General features: G+C 38.2%; 1 protein-coding gene across 1 annotated transcript in view; it reads left to right on the forward strand.

Moving 5' to 3' along the window:
• The window catches only part of si:ch211-196f2.6 (immunoglobulin domain-containing protein), a 32,379-nt gene extending 24,636 nt beyond the window's left edge, over positions 1-7,743 (forward strand). The window contains exon 5 of the mRNA XM_028798007.2: positions 6,125-7,743. Coding sequence (XP_028653840.1) covers positions 6,125-6,343 — 219 coding nt within the window. The 3' untranslated portion in view covers positions 6,344-7,743. The remainder of the gene's footprint in view (positions 1-6,124) is intronic.
• Positions 7,744-17,082: the final 9,339 nt, after the last annotated feature.

The following is a 17,082-nucleotide window of genomic DNA, read 5'->3' on the forward strand; positions in this document are numbered from 1 at the left end:
TATGTCTTTGTGTGGAAAAAATTTAGCATGTCACATTTTTTACAAATGCACTGTCTTCGTTTGCAGTGATGTGAACGAGAGGCATAAATAGAAATGATTTTACCAGTGCGGTAAATAAGAGTCCTATCACCCTTTCTGTTCACCTTGTACACCTCAGATTTACATATAAACACCATGTCACTTGCAAAAATTCTCAGATGTTTCTGCACTAATGGGGTATATGAATAGAGGGAATGAGGAAGAGTATATAGCAGTAGGGTGAGGGATGTTGTTTCTTGGTGCAGAAAGAACTGTTGGCAACTAAACATCAGCAAAACTAAAAGAACTGGTTATTGACTTCTGCAGCATCAAACAGCCTCTATGTGACTATTCAGGGAATGAATACTTGAAGGTCTACATCAAAAACAAGCTGGACCGGTCAGCTAACACAAAGGAAGTATAAGAAAGGGCAGAGAAAATTATTTTTACTTAGGAGACTGTATTTCCTCAATATGGGTAGTGACATCCTTTACTTGTTCTATAACTCTGTTATGGCCAGTATGATTTTTCCATGCTGTGGTGTGAGAGGCTGGTAACATCATTTCAAAAGGGGCCCACCGAATGAACCAGCTGATTAAGGTGGCAGTCTCAGTTATGGGATGCAGTCTGGACCCCCTGTAACATTGTAGAAAAGAATGAAAACAAAATCGAGGACCATTATGAATGCTACACATCCTCTGTATGACATGCTAACATTGAGTACTTTTAGCTAATCAGTTATTCAGCAGAAATGTCTCAAGAAATGCTAAAGGAGCACCTTTATAGCCACTGCAATATGTCTTTATAATATCTTAATAGGACTGTTCTCTTATCTTTAGTCAAATTAGAAATGTACTTTTTTTTATAATTTTGGAGGGTGGTAGTTGTTGTATTGTTTATTATAAAATTTCTTGTGCTTCTATAAATTCCTAATTTTCACCCTTGGAACAAATACAGTAAACTCTTAAAAATAAAGTTGCCAGTGTTTCTTCAGAGTGATGCCTCAGGAGAACCATTTTTAGTGAAACTTTACTTATTTTGATGCATAATAGGCTCCCTACAGTAAATAAAGATGACTATATGGTAACAAACATATGAAATACCAATGGCTCATGATTTCAAAAGGGCTCTTGCTGCATTTGTAAAGTAACACTGGCTCAGTTCAGATTTTCTTAATCTGTTAGTGTCCTGCTTGGGGTAGCCTACCAAACATTTTTAAAAAAAATTTCTACATATGAGGATTTTTTTTTTTTTTTAAAACACAAAGAACCAACTTCATATGCAATGAACCTTCCCAGAAAAAAATAGGGCTTTGTCAAGCAATAGTTCTATGAGGAACCATACAACCCAGTAACAGCCATAAAGTACCATTAAAGAGGCAGTATTTTTAAGAGTGTACATATGTACTATGTAACTACGTCCATTTCTTCAAATTCTCCCAGTATTTATCTTGCCTGAAAAAGGAACCTGAATTGCCTCGAAAGCTTGCATAGTGTAATCTTTTCAGTTAGTCAATAAAAGGTTTTATTTTGTTTCACTTCTCATTGCATCCATAATGGCTAACAGGTACAAGACCCTGCTTCCTCTAATCTTCCTAAAACTGGGGGAATTACGGGCCATCAATCGTCAATTTACAAGTTCAAAATACAATTAATTTAAACTATTCAATGACGTTTAAAAGAATAAACTGATTTCACAAAAGTAAACAAGTCATAAACAAAAACAAACAATCCTCATAATATACGTGCGAAAAACAAACGGAATAATTTCGATGTATTAAACCTAACGGTTCCACACAAACAAGAAAAAAACAAACAAACAAAAACTTCTTTAATGATCAGGCAATCCCCGCGCTCCAGGCCAACTTTCCTCAAACGGCCCTCCTGATGTCAGTGCCAGTCCCTTTTTAATCGGCACCTGTATCTGTAGGTGAGCCGCACGGAGATGCCGCTTTCTCGAGCAGGTAATTCATATCATGCCCTACTAAGGATGATAAACGCCGGTCATTACACAGACCTCTTCACCGTCTAAGGTAGAATCCAGAAGACACGTGAAACCTGGAGTACATTAACTCCGATAGTTGATGGAATAATTTTAACGACCCTTATACAATTGGATTTTTATAGTGTCATTCATCACAAGGCGCTTTAAAGAGCAAAAACAACAGTACACCCATTCATCCAATTTCCTATCCAGCTTATCCAGATGTAGACGTTTACTGTGCCATCACTCAATACTGAACAAATGAAGCTCATAACGTCTGTTCGTACTTCATTGTTATAAACGAGTTAGCACATTTTGATCTTTTTATTTACTTATTTTTATGACGTTGTACATCCGTTGTCATACCTAACTGGAGTAGTTCCCGTTTTCTCAAGACAGTCTAGGAAAAAGTGAGCCGAGTTCCCGGTAGTCGCACCCTCACTCTGTGCAGAATCTTACTTTCGTCATTGTCGACGTCACACGCCAGCTGTTAAGAGTCTGGAATATTCGAGAATCCCGCGCGCAGAACACATCAAGGAGCAAATAATAAAAGAGCCTGAAGGAAGTGTCACATCGGGGTGTATGAAACTGTCAGACAGACAGATTCCGGAAAACCACAATACACGAAAATGCTTTGAACATCAGCAGTACTTACACAAACGAGCAGACTCGTGCGCCGTACGATAAACAATAAATAGTCATTCGATCCGCAGATGATAAATTGGAGCAAATTCTAATTGATCATCCCCCTCCGATAAGCCACAGACAATTAGGAGGCTTTCGTTTCGCAACGTATACATAATGAAGTGATTATCAATTAAAATAGTTTTTTATGATTTAAAAAAATAAAGCTTATGTTATGCTGCTTACGTTTCTGTAAGTTTACTCTAACAATGCAGTACGGCTCATGTATAAGACTCCCCACTCCCAGCCCAAGAGTGGGGCTCACGAGATGGGCACGCGGTAACTGGTGGACTGTGCAGAGGCTTTGACTGACCATGGCCACTCTGCGTGCTCCTTCGAAGAAACGTCAGGGGGTTTAAACCACTATTGACACCTCTCAGTGAGGTGATGTGCATGCCTTTAAAGTAATTTGCGCTCTTTATATTTATCCGACCAGCTTTAGCAAAATGATATCTCTCCTTAAGTTAAATACAATCTTCATTATCTGTGTGTAATGTGTGTTCTATTTCTTTAGAGTGTTAATATCTAGAGATGTGTCTTTTAAAGTATATTTCTGCAGGTGTGAGCACACTTGTGTGAGACAAAATGCTTTCTAATCATGTTATTGTGGAAAAGCTTGTAATGCAATGCCTCCATACGTGGTGAACAGACGAGGTATCTGCTTGCTTCTCTGCAAAAGACTGAAATATGTGAGTTTCAATTCAGGTCTCTGTAACTGGGTGGCACATTGGTTAGTGTTTACTGTCTATGTGGAGTTTGTATGTTCTCCCTGTGTGAGTTTGCCTTCCATATCCCCAGACGAGTGTGTGATATTAAATGATGACTCTGGATTGAACCCGTGAGAGTGAGTGTGTCCTGACTGGTGACCTGTTCAGAGCCATTTCATGTCTTGCACCCAGTGCTGTGGGAATAGACTTTGTCTTCCTTTGACCCAAAATTAAATTAAGCAGTGTGAGAGTGTTATGTTCATATTAGTTTTTCCCCAAGGCCACTGCATTCGTATTTGTGAGATTCTGTGCCTTTTGTGTTTTTTTTTTTTTACATTTTTGCACATCCTTCTGCAGGCGGGTATAACTGAAGTTATTTGTGCTGATGTATAAATGGGTAGTGTTTGGCTGAAATATACAGTATGGGTAACATGGTAAAAGTCATTTATAAATACACAATTTTATGGAAAGTATCCCATTTATTGACATGACTCTACTTGGGGGGGAAGGTATGGGGTAGTGGATATTTTCAAAGCTTATAAAAATATGGAAAAAGTGTGGTAAGGCCACGATAGAGCACTATAAAATAAATGCAACAGGAGAGGGCACCCTTGTGTCATTCCTGTGCTTGTGGAATACTGACAAAATAAAACAAGAACAAACATAACAAGAAAAGGATTAATTTCTTCCTCTTTATATTTTTCCACTTCTATGTGGGGTGGATGTGCTTGTTCAACCTTTTCCATACAGCTCAGTCCTGCATCTCCTCTCCAGTCAAACCCTGTTCCTTTAGATCTTCTTTTACTTTATCCATCCACCTCTGCTTTGGCCTCCATCACTTTTTCTTCCCTGTATTTAAATTCCCATCACTCTTTTACCCACATATTCATTGTCTTTCCTCATCACATGTCCATACCGCTTCAACCTACTTGCTTGTACTTACTTAAATAAATCTCCCACTTTGTTGTACCTCTTATTGTCTCATTTCTTATTCTTATTCTGTCTGTAACTCTGTCCAGTGCTGCTGCTAGGTTATTTTGCACACTAGGCCAAGCTTAGTGCATCAACCGACTGTTCGGTAGCTAACCTGTGTGGCTGGGTCTCCCGGCCCTTATGATCTGTGCCTTGGCGAATGCCAATTTGCCTTAATGGTGGCACTGGCCCTGACTCTGCCTCATCCAAATTCTTCTAACCCCTTCGCTCCCTTTACTGCCCAGGTCTCAGTTCCATACATCATTTCTGGTCTTACCACTGTCTTAAAAACCTGTCCTTTAACCTTTGCCTTAATTCTTTCATCCCACAATAAACAGAGCAGGTACAAATCGTCAAAATAAAATTAAACTCTACTGCCATCTTACACCTATGCAAGTCTTGAACTGAGTGATAAGTGAAACAGACAAGTTTTGATCTGTGTACAGCTTCACAAAACTGGCACTGAAATTCATTTTGCAGGATTGCAAAATTTGAAACTCACTAAGAGTATTTATGTTTTAAATTTTTTTTTGTCAAAAAAAAAAGAAGTACTGCTCCCTAAATCCTCATTTGCACTTCCATCTTTACCTGTGTTCGTTTCCACAACTGAGTAAAGGTTGTAAGCCATGCCACACTAGTCAAATCAATTCTATTTATGCCTTTCATTCGCTTAACTGCAGAGAAGTACAGCAGATTTTTTTTATGTGACATGCTGTATATTTTACACAGGAAAAAATTTTTACTCAGATGCTAAATGACATACAGATATGTGCAGAATTAATGCATGTAAACAATTTCATACAGGAACTAAGCACCTTTCTTATGAGATCAATGGTATGATTTCTGCTGGAAGTGAAATACGATTTATTTTGTGATTTTTTTTTTTTTACAAAGAAAATTCAGTTTCATGCAATTCATTTGCTTCATCACTACCCACCAAACTTTCTTTGTCAATATAAGTACTTGCATTTGGAAGATGGGATAAGGCAGTCTGCACAGTCCTCAAAGCAATGCGGCCCCCATCATCTTTCACCCTTCCTTAACATCCTAGATCACAATCATCCCTCTGGTTTATGCACAAGTCATTTTATCTGTTATGACAAGAGATCAGTCACCACATCGGACTGTGAAACTTGACTTGAATGGGTCATTATAGTAGTAGGGTGTTGTACCGTGTTAGTCATTATGTATGCAATGAGAAGTCAAGCAAAATGACATCTTTCACTGGCTAATCTTTAAATATTTTTAGTTAGCCAAAGAAAGGTGTCATTTTGCTTGACTTCTCAATGGGTCACTGTGTAATTGTGGTAGTTATTCTTATTGGCAAATTGCCTATTTAAATAGTATGATTAATGGTTTTGTCTGTTTGTCCACACTGTATGTCTTATTTGCACTATACACACACTGTTAGCCCTGAACGTCATCATTTCATCATTGAGAAAGTTTACTTTGACTTTGGACATGTGGGGCTAGTTCACTAGTATGCTGAGCTGAAGTTTTTGTGGATTGAAAAGGACTATGAGAAAGCTGGGAATTAAGAGTGGCAGAAATCACAGCAGAAATGATGTATAGTGTCAGGAGGTAAATGTGACAGACAGAGATAAAAGGTTGCTTCTCTCTGTGCTTTGCTATCTCTGCTGCTGGTTTGTAAAAAGCATCAACCTGGTAAACTGTACAGGCCACTGAAGGCCTGAGAAGATTGATATGTGATCTTTTTTGCTGCCTTGATGACTCATGCACTTTTCTATTTCTTCCTGTAGGCCAACACAGCAGAACCAGAAGGTGGTGAAGTCTCCAGGCTTTATATGATGATTAATGCAGACTATTTTAGTGTCCATGAAGCCAATGCAGGGATGGAAGAGAAGGACCTGCAGCAGCTTTTGCCAGTCTCTCTAGCCTCATCTAGCTTACAGAATGGTAATGAGAGTTATTACGCATTGAGAGAAGGGAAACCGACCACATCTTCTCAGCAGTGCTGAGCCATCTCTTGGTTCCCTGGTTTCTGTTCAGCATTCTCTTCTGGCTGGCAAAGCAATAGCTTTATTATTATTAGTTTCTTTTATGCAAGCCATATTGGATGGAGCTTGAGATCAACATGTGTAAAAGATCTGGTGGCACACACTTAAGACAAGAAAAGTGGCATCTGATTTTTTACAAACACAAAGAAGTTAGGTGGGGGAGGTCTCCTATGTGACCCTCTCATTGTTATCCAGTAGACATCCTAATTAAATACTCGTGACTGTGAATTTGACCATTTCATACAGTCAGTCTGAATGGGGGTTAGACATGTAGGCAGACATCTCTCTTTCTATTGTGGTTAAATAGAAAAAGTACTCCTTTTTACACGCCCACCTGAGCAGTACTGTGTTACAAAACAGGTTTTAAGTAGTGGCCTGTGGATAAAAATTAACATAGAGTAGGAGCAGCATTAAGAGCAAGGTCAGGGGTCCTGTAGCCTTCTTCACTAGCCCTGTAATTTGTGAGCTAATTATTGTTGAATGAGCTTTGTTGGTGAGAGACTGAATAAAGGTGAGTCCTCCCACTACACGACGGCAATATTAGATACCCTCCAATACAGCAATAATCTGTGCTGTGGCCATCATAACTTAAGAGGTTAACTTAACATTTAAGAGAGTGAATGGAAAATGAATGGAAAGACAGATGGATGGATGGATTTTTCTAGACCACTTGAACTAGATTGGTTCTCTTTTTCTGCATGTTAACATTTTACCTATAAGGAGGCTGATTAGTTATTCTTATTAAAAACTGGACCTACTACTATTCTGTGCAATAGCAGGTACAAATGAAAAAAATAGTGATGTTGGAAAGATTGTAAGAAGAAGAATGAGAAAGCAAGGCTTAAGGACAACCATTAAATATAAGCTAAAGGTCAATACTGGGAGTTCAAACAGAAGCAATTAACAAATCCAAAAAGTCATAAAACAAAAGTTCAAATCAGAAGAAAAGCCAGAAAGTCTAAACTAGTGGTTTCCAAACTTGGTCTTGGGGACCCACGGTGGCTAAAGTTTTTTGTTCCAACCAGACTCACAATCAGTGATAACTGATCTTATTTAATTAGCTGGTCTTTTTTTCTCCTCCCTTATTCTGCATTCAGAAAAGCACAGCAGTATGAATTTTACATTTATAAGACATTTATAAATATTCCTGTTTTTACTCTAGCTTTAAATGCTTATCTCTCTTTTGTTGTTTCTATCATTTTGCCCTTTTTCGGGTGTAGTGTGCCCCCTTTATTATATTCTAATAATGACAATTAAAAACAAGCAGGCCAAACACCTGGGCAGACAACACTGAAATCTGCATCTACTTCAGCATCAGTCCCACTAATTAGTAAGTAATGGACTAAATAATTACAGGTAAAACCCAGTTACAACGAACTGCCGGGGACCTAAAAAATATTTCATTGTAATTAAAATTTCGTAGTAATGAGATTCTGTATTTGTTGCTATTGCTTTCTTTAACTTGCATCCAGGTGTTTACAATCATTTCAATAGCTTCCTTCATGTTGATTTTAATATCCTCCTGTCTATAAGTTATGGTGATGAGAATTTTTCTCAGCATTTCCTTGCGATAATACACTTTCAGGGTGCGAATGATGCCCAAATCCAATGGCTGAAGTGCTGCTGTGCAATTGGGTGGGAGGAATTCACCGCGAACATTATCTAAATGTGGAAGCATGCTGTGGGCAGCACAGTTATCAATCAGAAGCCAAATCATCCTTTTCTTCTTCTTCATATTGTGAGGTTTCTGAACTCTTTTGGGATCCCCCTCACCCAATCCCCACCCAACGGGAACGACATGCTGAAGTGAAGTCCCGAAGCGTGATTGTTGCGTCTGTGGAAGATTGTTTGTCCATTGCTGGAGCAGGGCAACAGAAGAAAATCATTAAAGATCGGGGTTGCGCTGTCAGTCCCTGTCTTGCACCCCAAAACACGAGGCTGAGTCTCAGTACTTTAGCAAAACCAGCTTTATTCAGCTTGGAACAGGAACAGCATGGTTATTCATTGTAGTGGGATCTGCCACTCTCCTATACACAGACACAGCAGTCAGGCAGGTTCGTGGCCAGGTTAGTGGCCAATTAATACTGTTCCCTGCCTTTACAATGTTCCTTGCATCACCCACCGAGATCTTTTCTGTTTGCTTCGATGAAGAGCCGCAGCAGAGTTGTGAGCCTGCTGTTGTTCAGGCAATGAATAAACAGTCTTCCACAGACGCAGTGATCGCACTTGGCGTGTTGTCCAGTTGGGGGAGGTCCCAAGAGAGTTTAGAAATCTTACATTTTCTTGAACGAGTGCCACATTAATAGGAGTGTTTCTTGAACAAGCATCAATGAACCACATAAAAATGGCTTTTTCAACGTCTTCTAATGCAGCAGTTAGAATAAGTTTGCAACCCGAGAGTTTTTCTTCTTTTTTTGCTCGGTTTTTGAAGAAAGTTGACTGTCGATGGTGAAATTCCGAATTCACTGGCAATGTCTTTTTTCTTTTTGCCACAATCGAGAGCTGCAAAAATTTATTATTTTTTTCTAATATGTACTATTAGCATTTTTACGTGTCTGCTGTGGAGGGTGACAATGAGTTAAATTTCAATTAATGTTTTTCAAATGTTGATGAGCAATAAGCAAAAGGTATCACTGAAAACCACCAAAAACAAAAACAGCAAAAAAAAAAAAAAACAGTACGAGGAAAGTTCAAAGCTGCGACCACAGAACTAACTGCTCTGTGGATGATTCATTCAGGCATTTCAAGGTCTTTTGGGCACTTCATTGTAATGTAAGTATCTGCTGAATGTACTTCGTAGTAACAAGATTTGTATAGACTCGTTTCATATGGGGAGACAGTTGGTACCATAAAAACACTTCTTTGTGATAGAAATGTCGCTGTAAAGATATTCGTTGTAACGGAATTTTACCTGTACATTATCCCCGTATAATTGCTTAGTACATTTTAATAAAAATTTAGCAATTTTTGTAACTTCTACATTGACCCATACACACAGAAACTGGGAATGAACATCTCACTTAAATAGACTAGGAGTGCAATTAAAAATCTGCAGCCACAGGGGGTCCCCTGGACCAAGTTTGGGAACCACTGGTCTAAACTATAATTAGATGCAGAGTATCCCCAGCAAGCAATGAGAATCACAAACTGCTTTTAGTTTTATTTTTATCCAAAAATGTTGATGCTTACTGTATCTCTGGGCACCATCATAGTTAGTATGAAAATGCATGTGAAATCATGGTGATGTAATATCCTGCCATGTAATCAGCAATGCCCATTCAAACCACAAACAAGATGGTAGTGCCAGTGAAAACAAAATTCAAAATGGCTGCAGTTGCAATCAAATTATTGTGATCCATTGACCTGAAACAGTGAAAGTGGTATTGGGCCTCCAATAACAGGCAGGGAAGTAGACTAGAATTTTCACATGCCTGTTCCAAGAGGGTGAACTAGAAGGCAGCCCGAGTTTCCACTCTAGTGGCTGGCTTTGGCCTATATTATGGCAAACTGCACTTAGCTTCAAAAGTTCAAAAATAAAAGAAAAGTTGACAAAATTTAGTCCAAGCCCCACCAGAGTGAGGATGACAATAAACCTCCAGCTTGTAGATGAAAGGCCAAACAATGAATTTTTCTAAAATTATATTTATTTTAAAAAAATCACATGAAATGCTCAAAATATCAAAACAAAATTGCAAACTAGGCAATCTTAAACAAACAAATTCCAAAAGACTATGCAGAAATCCCAATAACAGATGCAAAAGAGTCAAAAAGCAAATAAAATATGAAATAGCAACAGCAAAAAAAAAAAAGGAAACCTCAGCACCCACCAACTACATACAATGTCACACAGAAGGACTACAGTTCCCATGAGTCTTTATAGGGCGGGGAGCAATCCATCACTGGAGATTGACAGGTGGGCCTGTCTCTTGGAAACCAACCACATAACACAAAAGACATGGCAGAATAAGTAAGGGTCTAAACATAGAAACCAAAATGATAAAAAAATAAATACTTATACAATAACAATAAGCAACTACAATAACATAAATGATAATAATCAAATGACCAAAATTTACAAGTACAGCATTTAAAAATTAACAGTAATTTACACGTATGCCAGGGTAGTGACCCTGGCTTAAACGTAACACAAACAAATTGGCACCCTGAGAACAACGCAAAAGTAGATGTGAAGAAAATAAACCCTTTTCAATCAACCAAGCAATTGAGCAATCTATACATCCATCCACCAATTGATTTACCAAAAATGATCAATCAGTTTAACGAAAAGCTCCTTTCATACACCATCATAGCGCATACAACACATACAACAGAATGCAGAAGCAGCACCAGATAACAAATTTGACGACAAAAACTCCTTTAAGTAGTCCAGTTGTGTCTCAGCAGATGAGCCCCATCGTTGTAGCTGGTGAGATGATAATTCCTTCCATGTGCACTGCCAATGATGAAGTACTGCGCTTTTAGTCCAAATGTGTGATAGCAATGGCTCCATATGGCTGGAGAAATGCATGCAATTTAATTGGAAAGTGAGCTAAAGTTAGCAAATTAATTCTGTAACATATGCAATACATACTGTAGCTAATATGCACTGTTAATTCACGTGTGCTAAAAGAGTACATTCATTATATGCACACTTCTCTTTTACTCATGGAAAAAGTTAAAGCATTAACAAACTGTACTGTTTCCTGAATGCTCACTGTGTAAATAAAAGATCACCCAGCTGTCTAGCCTTGGCCTCTTTCTGCATTGTGCCCGGTAGCCATGACGGTTATTGTATATTGGTGGTGAACTTGTGTTTCTGTCTTCATAGACCATAGGTATTCATGTTAGTTTCTTAAATCACATGAAATTTGTCATATTAATAGGGTCACTGAAAGTCTTAAAAACTTTTAAAATTCTTTAAAAAAATAATAATCCTGGCAAAATTTACATCAATGCCTTACCAAACTTTATAACAATCCAATATTTTTCTCAGATTTATACACACACCAACACGATCCTCCATTCATTTAACACTGAATACCATTACTCCAAAAGAAATTAAACTACAAACTCTTCCTTTTGTATTATTAGTATATTGAAAATAACTGTTTTATGAAACACATGAGCAATAGTGGTGCAACAATTACTGCTACTGCCTCACCGCTCCAGAGTTCCAGCCTGCCTATATGCAGTTTGCACTTTCTCCCTGGGTTCATTTTCATTTTTCAGCCACTACTCTGCTTTTCTTTCTGTATACCAAAAAGCAGACTGACTGACAATTCTAAACTATCCCTTCCAGGAGGAGAAAGGATAGCCCTGGATAGGTACTGAAGCTTTCTTAACCCTAAATTGGGTTGGATAGGTTTAACAATGTTGTTTGATATGTTTCCAGGATTAATTTTATGACCCCCAAACTGCCTTCAGTAAGAATCATAATGGATCAATATGAGTATCACATGACTATGTTAAGATTTTGCATTTGTATTGATTTTTGTTTGCGACCATTATAATTTTTACTTTCTCGTATATGAAGTATAAGGAAAGTATTGTAATAGAGCAAAAATTCGACCTCAAGATTTTGATGAATCACGATGTTTTTATGCTCCTCCGCATCGAGAGGAGTCAGATGAGGTGGCTCGGGCATCTGGTCAGGATGCCTCCTGGACGCCTCCCTGGTGAGGTGTTCCGGGCACGTCCAACCAGGAGGAGGCCCCGGGGAAGACCCAGGACACGCTGGAGGGACTATGTCTCCCGGCTGGCCTGGGAACGCCTCGGGATTCTCCCGGAAGAGATAGAAGAAGTGGCTGGGGAGAGGGAAGTCTGGGTATCTCTGCTCAAGCTGCTGCCCCCGCGACCCGACCTCGGATAAGTGGAAGAGGGAGGATGGATGGATGGATGGATGGATGGACGATGTTTTATACCTCCCTGAGTCTGATTTACTTTCTCGTAGGGAAAATATTATAATCATCCAAAAATTCGATTTCAAGATTTTAATGAATCTCAACGTTTTAGACCTCCCTGAGTCTGAAAATGCCGTTTTTGGAATTATGTCTGTGTGTCTGTCTCTGTGTGTGTGTATGTAAACACAATAGCTTGAGTACGCTTTCAGTTAGGTCCACCAAATTTTGCATACAAGTATTAATTAGGTAGAAAACATAGATTTCTATCAACTTTTGAGCTATTTGTGCTAACCAGAAGTGGTACTTTTTAATTCATGCAGTTGCAGAGTCTGATTTATTTAACTTTTCTTTTATAATACTTGTTTTTGATGGTCTTTAATGTACATAATAAAAAAATATAATCATTGTCTTGCGGTTTACTCTTCAAATATCCATGCCCATATCTGAATATACGAGAAAGTCTAGGATAGATCACTCATGATTTTTTTCCTGGGATTCATTTACACTTTCCTTAGGTTTTGAAAATTTAGAATTCACTTTCATTTTCTACTTTTATTTTGGGCTAAAGCCATGACTCACTTGTGGGTGAGACCACTAAAACAGGTGAGTTTAAACTTCAGGCTCAGATTCTAATCTTTAAAACATCAGGTTTACAGTACCATGTTTCACAATGAAATACATTGCAATCCATATATGCTAGCATATCTACCTACAAGAGAAACTTCTAGTGAGTTACACAAAGTTAACAACACCTACAATTCTTTGCAAAACCTCTGTTTAGCTTTTTCTAGGGAAAAAGATAAGCTGTGAATGGTGTTTCAGAAACATGGAGCTGGACACGCAGTGTATTGCATACCTTTTGCACAATGCATTTGGAAATATGTTTGTGTCAGTATATTAAGAAATGTATGTTTCAGAATATATTTCAGATGTAATGTTAAAATATACAGTATATTTGAACATTATTATGTCCACATATTTTCAGGTATATTACAATATGTTTAATTTTCATAAGGGCAACCTAAAACATTAAAAAAAGAAGAGAGAAAAAAGGCAGTGCATTTAGTCTTGAGCAAAAAGAACTACACTATTAATAATTTCTTTGTACTGAAGTTACAAAAATACTTCTATTATCCCTTAACCCAACACAATCAGGGATAACTATTAAATGGCTTTATAAATAATCAATTTCTGTAATTCTGTGGGTGCAACTTATTTTAACTCCACCCCCCACCCCCCCCACTAAGAAAAGGGTAAACTCTTATAACCTCACCAACTGTCTCTCATTCAATAAGATCAAAAGGAATAAACCATTTCACATGTAACCTACTCTCAGCAGCGGCCAGCAGGGCGGCCGTGTGGCGCATTGGTGCCATTCTCATTCCCTACCACCTTCGTCGTCACTTCCATTACCTCTTCATATCTTGATCAGTCTTGAGGCAGATTGAAGACTTAAGTGCCAGCTTAAGTGAAAAATTAAGGAAAACGTACTAAGTAATTGCAACACAAACACTGACCTAATCAGTTTTTAATGCGAAAAGATGCCGATGAAAGAAGAGAAGAAGCGGGCCGCTAGGGTGGAGAAAAGAAGAGCTGCTCCGGAAGCAGCAAGCGCATCAACCTCTGAGCAAACGAATGCTAAACATAGAGAGAAAGAGTGTGAAAACTATGAATGCTCAAGTCAATTGTATTCACTGCACGTTATCGTGCAGTATGCCGTTACTGGTATTGAAGTAAACCTTCAAAATAATGTGCAGTTAAAGTCTCAACAGCATTCTCAGCATTTCTGGAGCTTAGTAGAGCCAGATAACTATAAGAATCTTCACCAAGCAGCTCTGAAAATGTCTGCTTTGTTTGGGTCTCCATACCTCTGTGAGTCTGACGTGAATGTCATGAAATCAAAGTTCAGAACAAGACTGACAGACGAACACTGAAATGACTCCAGAAGAGTGAACCTGAGTGGCTCCACTCCACCATACACCTGCCTCTCTTGTTGAGTCATCTGACTAAACTAAAAAACACATCACACATGCGACTGGACATGTGAATAAAGTGAAACAGTGACATGGAACAAAATGAGAAATGAAGAAGTCATATCTGTGGATTTGGAATTGCATTGTTTTGTTTTAATTCAATAGTGTGAGATACACTAGAAAATGCATACAGACATACAAAATGCACTTGCAGGTGAACTAAATATTTTTTTGTGATGTTTTAATGCAAAATGGGAATTGTGGACACTAACATTGTTCAGGCAAAACAAGATTATTCAGTTTGTTTGAGCTGAAATAAGCTATGAGAATAAATGTTAGAAAACAGGAGTAGCTCTCGGCCATTTTCATTCTGTAAAAGTAGCTCTCAGGGGAAAAAAGGTTGGAGACCCCTGCCTTATACCTCCTGTTTAAAAAAAAAATCAAGCATGAAGTAAAATGCTACCATTCTAATGCCAAAGTATTTTTTTCCTAAATCTTGCAGTTATGGGTTTCAGAAGTATTATACACTATTGGGTTATTTAAACAATGGCTTTTGCACACGCACACTTTCACATGCCAGGGCGTGCAAACACCACGGCCAAAAAAACACATTGGACCAAAACATACCATCAGGTGAGGGATATATTTTTAATTAATCCAAAGTATAATTTAAACTTTCCCATTAACTGAGTAGTTGGGTAATATGAGAATATATTAGTTACTGTAGCGACTAATTTTGGCACTGTGTGTATTCACTTGTAACTGTGCTAACGCATATCTTGAATCTAACACGGAAACAGGAGTAGGTGGTGCACACCACCACACTGTGATGGCATCTTGTTCTTTAGTGGGTGCTGTCATTTTGAACTTTTGATGGTATGATGTGGTTACTTGTTGCTAGGGAGCATGTCCCAGAAGTCTCCCTCCCTCCTTGTCCAAGTTTGTGGTTGACCTGTCTAAACTTATCTCTTTCTTTCATCTTAAGGTATTTAAAAACTTCCTTTGTTTACTTGATAATGAACTTTAGTTTATGTATTGGGCATTGACATTTTGTTCTCTAAAAGTATTTATGATTTTGGCCTCATCTAGAATTCTGGTAAATATTTTGCCCTTCATTTACTGGCCCTTTTCACCTGCAGTAGAATAGATTTAACATATATTTAGTGAGTAACCATGTGGCTTCATTTGAAATTTTGCTACTTTAATTTCTCTGAAAATTATGAGGATGAAATAAATATGCAATGCACAGAAATGCAGTATGGGGATTGTGCTCATAATATTCAGTTTGTGATGATATCTCTGATTAAGGCAAAATACAGAAAATGTTAGTGTGTTGGGTTACCATTGCTCATTGCTCTTTTATTGTATGTTGTGCTGTTGTTTTGTGCAGAAGTTATATAATCATTGTATATATTATAAATATATACTGTCCTTTAGTGTTTTTATATATAATTTCCCCTTAAAATTAATGCTGCTTCTGTTTTTTAAATAAATGTACAGATTCATGTAATAATCCTTGCCTACTTGTTTTATTACACATGGAAATAAGCCTTAAACTAAACTCACTAAACTCACTTGATTCATTGCATTTAGGATGATTCATCTTCTCCTCCCACATCCCAAAGATGTGCGTGTTAGGTTAATTGGTGATTCTATATTGTCCCTGCATGAGTGAACATGGACATGTGTTTGTAAATGTGCCTTCACTGAACCTGTCGGGGGTGGGCGGAAGGGTTGTTCCTGCCTTGCACTTAATACTGGATTAGGCAGGCTTGAGAATTATTAGACAAATGCCTTATTTCTTGTGAATGCAAAAAATTATGTCAGAAACCATTTCTTTAATGTGTTTGACTTTCTTTGTAATGCGGTTGTCCCAAAACATGTCATTAAATCATCCTCTCAGTTTATGTAATGGCTCTCATTTCACCAGATCTGTATCCTGTCACCGAGATATGATCTATGTCCAGATGGGATCTGGAATCCACACTTCACTCCTTCATTTATAATATCACTTGCAATGTTTCCACCCATTTCAGTCTGTTGCCCAAGCAGAAGCAATTATGCTGCAATCACATGATGCTGGAAGCACATGAGGAGAAAAAGTTAGCTTGATGAGCATTCTTTACTAGCATTGTGTCTCTGTGAAAGTGGTAATGCATTGTTTGAGAGAGATTTTATTTTTAAATGCTCTGTATACAATGCTGGTGCTAGGTTATTTTGCACCTTAGGCCAACCTTAGTAGTGTTCAGTAGCTAACCCATGTGGCTGTATTTTTCCCGCCATTATGATCTGCACCCTGGGCAAATGCCTAATTCATTATAATGGTGGCGCCGGCCCTGTCTGTATGCCAGTCATAACGATTGGACTGCTGTATTTAGATATCGGTCAGTTAACGCCATGTTGCATTAGATGACTTTTCCAGTGATTTTCAGTCATAGCTGTCATTTACATAATTTCAGCTAGTTGGAGGCAGTTGGCAGATCACGCTGGTGAAGGTTAGTCATATAATGTGACATACCCAGTCACTCACTCCAACAAGTCCGCATCTTGCTTTGACAAAATCAAACAGGTTTGATTTTCTCTTTAATCATAGGGGTGGGATCTGAATGCATAAGAGCTGATAACCAATGAATGCTCATCCAAAAATACAAGGTGTAGAATGCAGCAACGGGTATTTTGGATCTCACAAACAGAAGAGAAGCTTGTCTGTCTGATGTCTCGTGTTTTACATAGTATAACAGAATGACAAAAGAAATAAAAGGTCTGAAATTATGCCTGAATGTGCCATGGCCCATAAAACATGGGCTCCATCAGTCAGCACATTATA

The sequence above is a fragment of the Erpetoichthys calabaricus genome, chromosome 3 (genome assembly GCF_900747795.2).
Source record: "Erpetoichthys calabaricus chromosome 3, fErpCal1.3, whole genome shotgun sequence".
Lineage (NCBI taxonomy): Eukaryota > Metazoa > Chordata > Cladistia > Polypteriformes > Polypteridae > Erpetoichthys > Erpetoichthys calabaricus.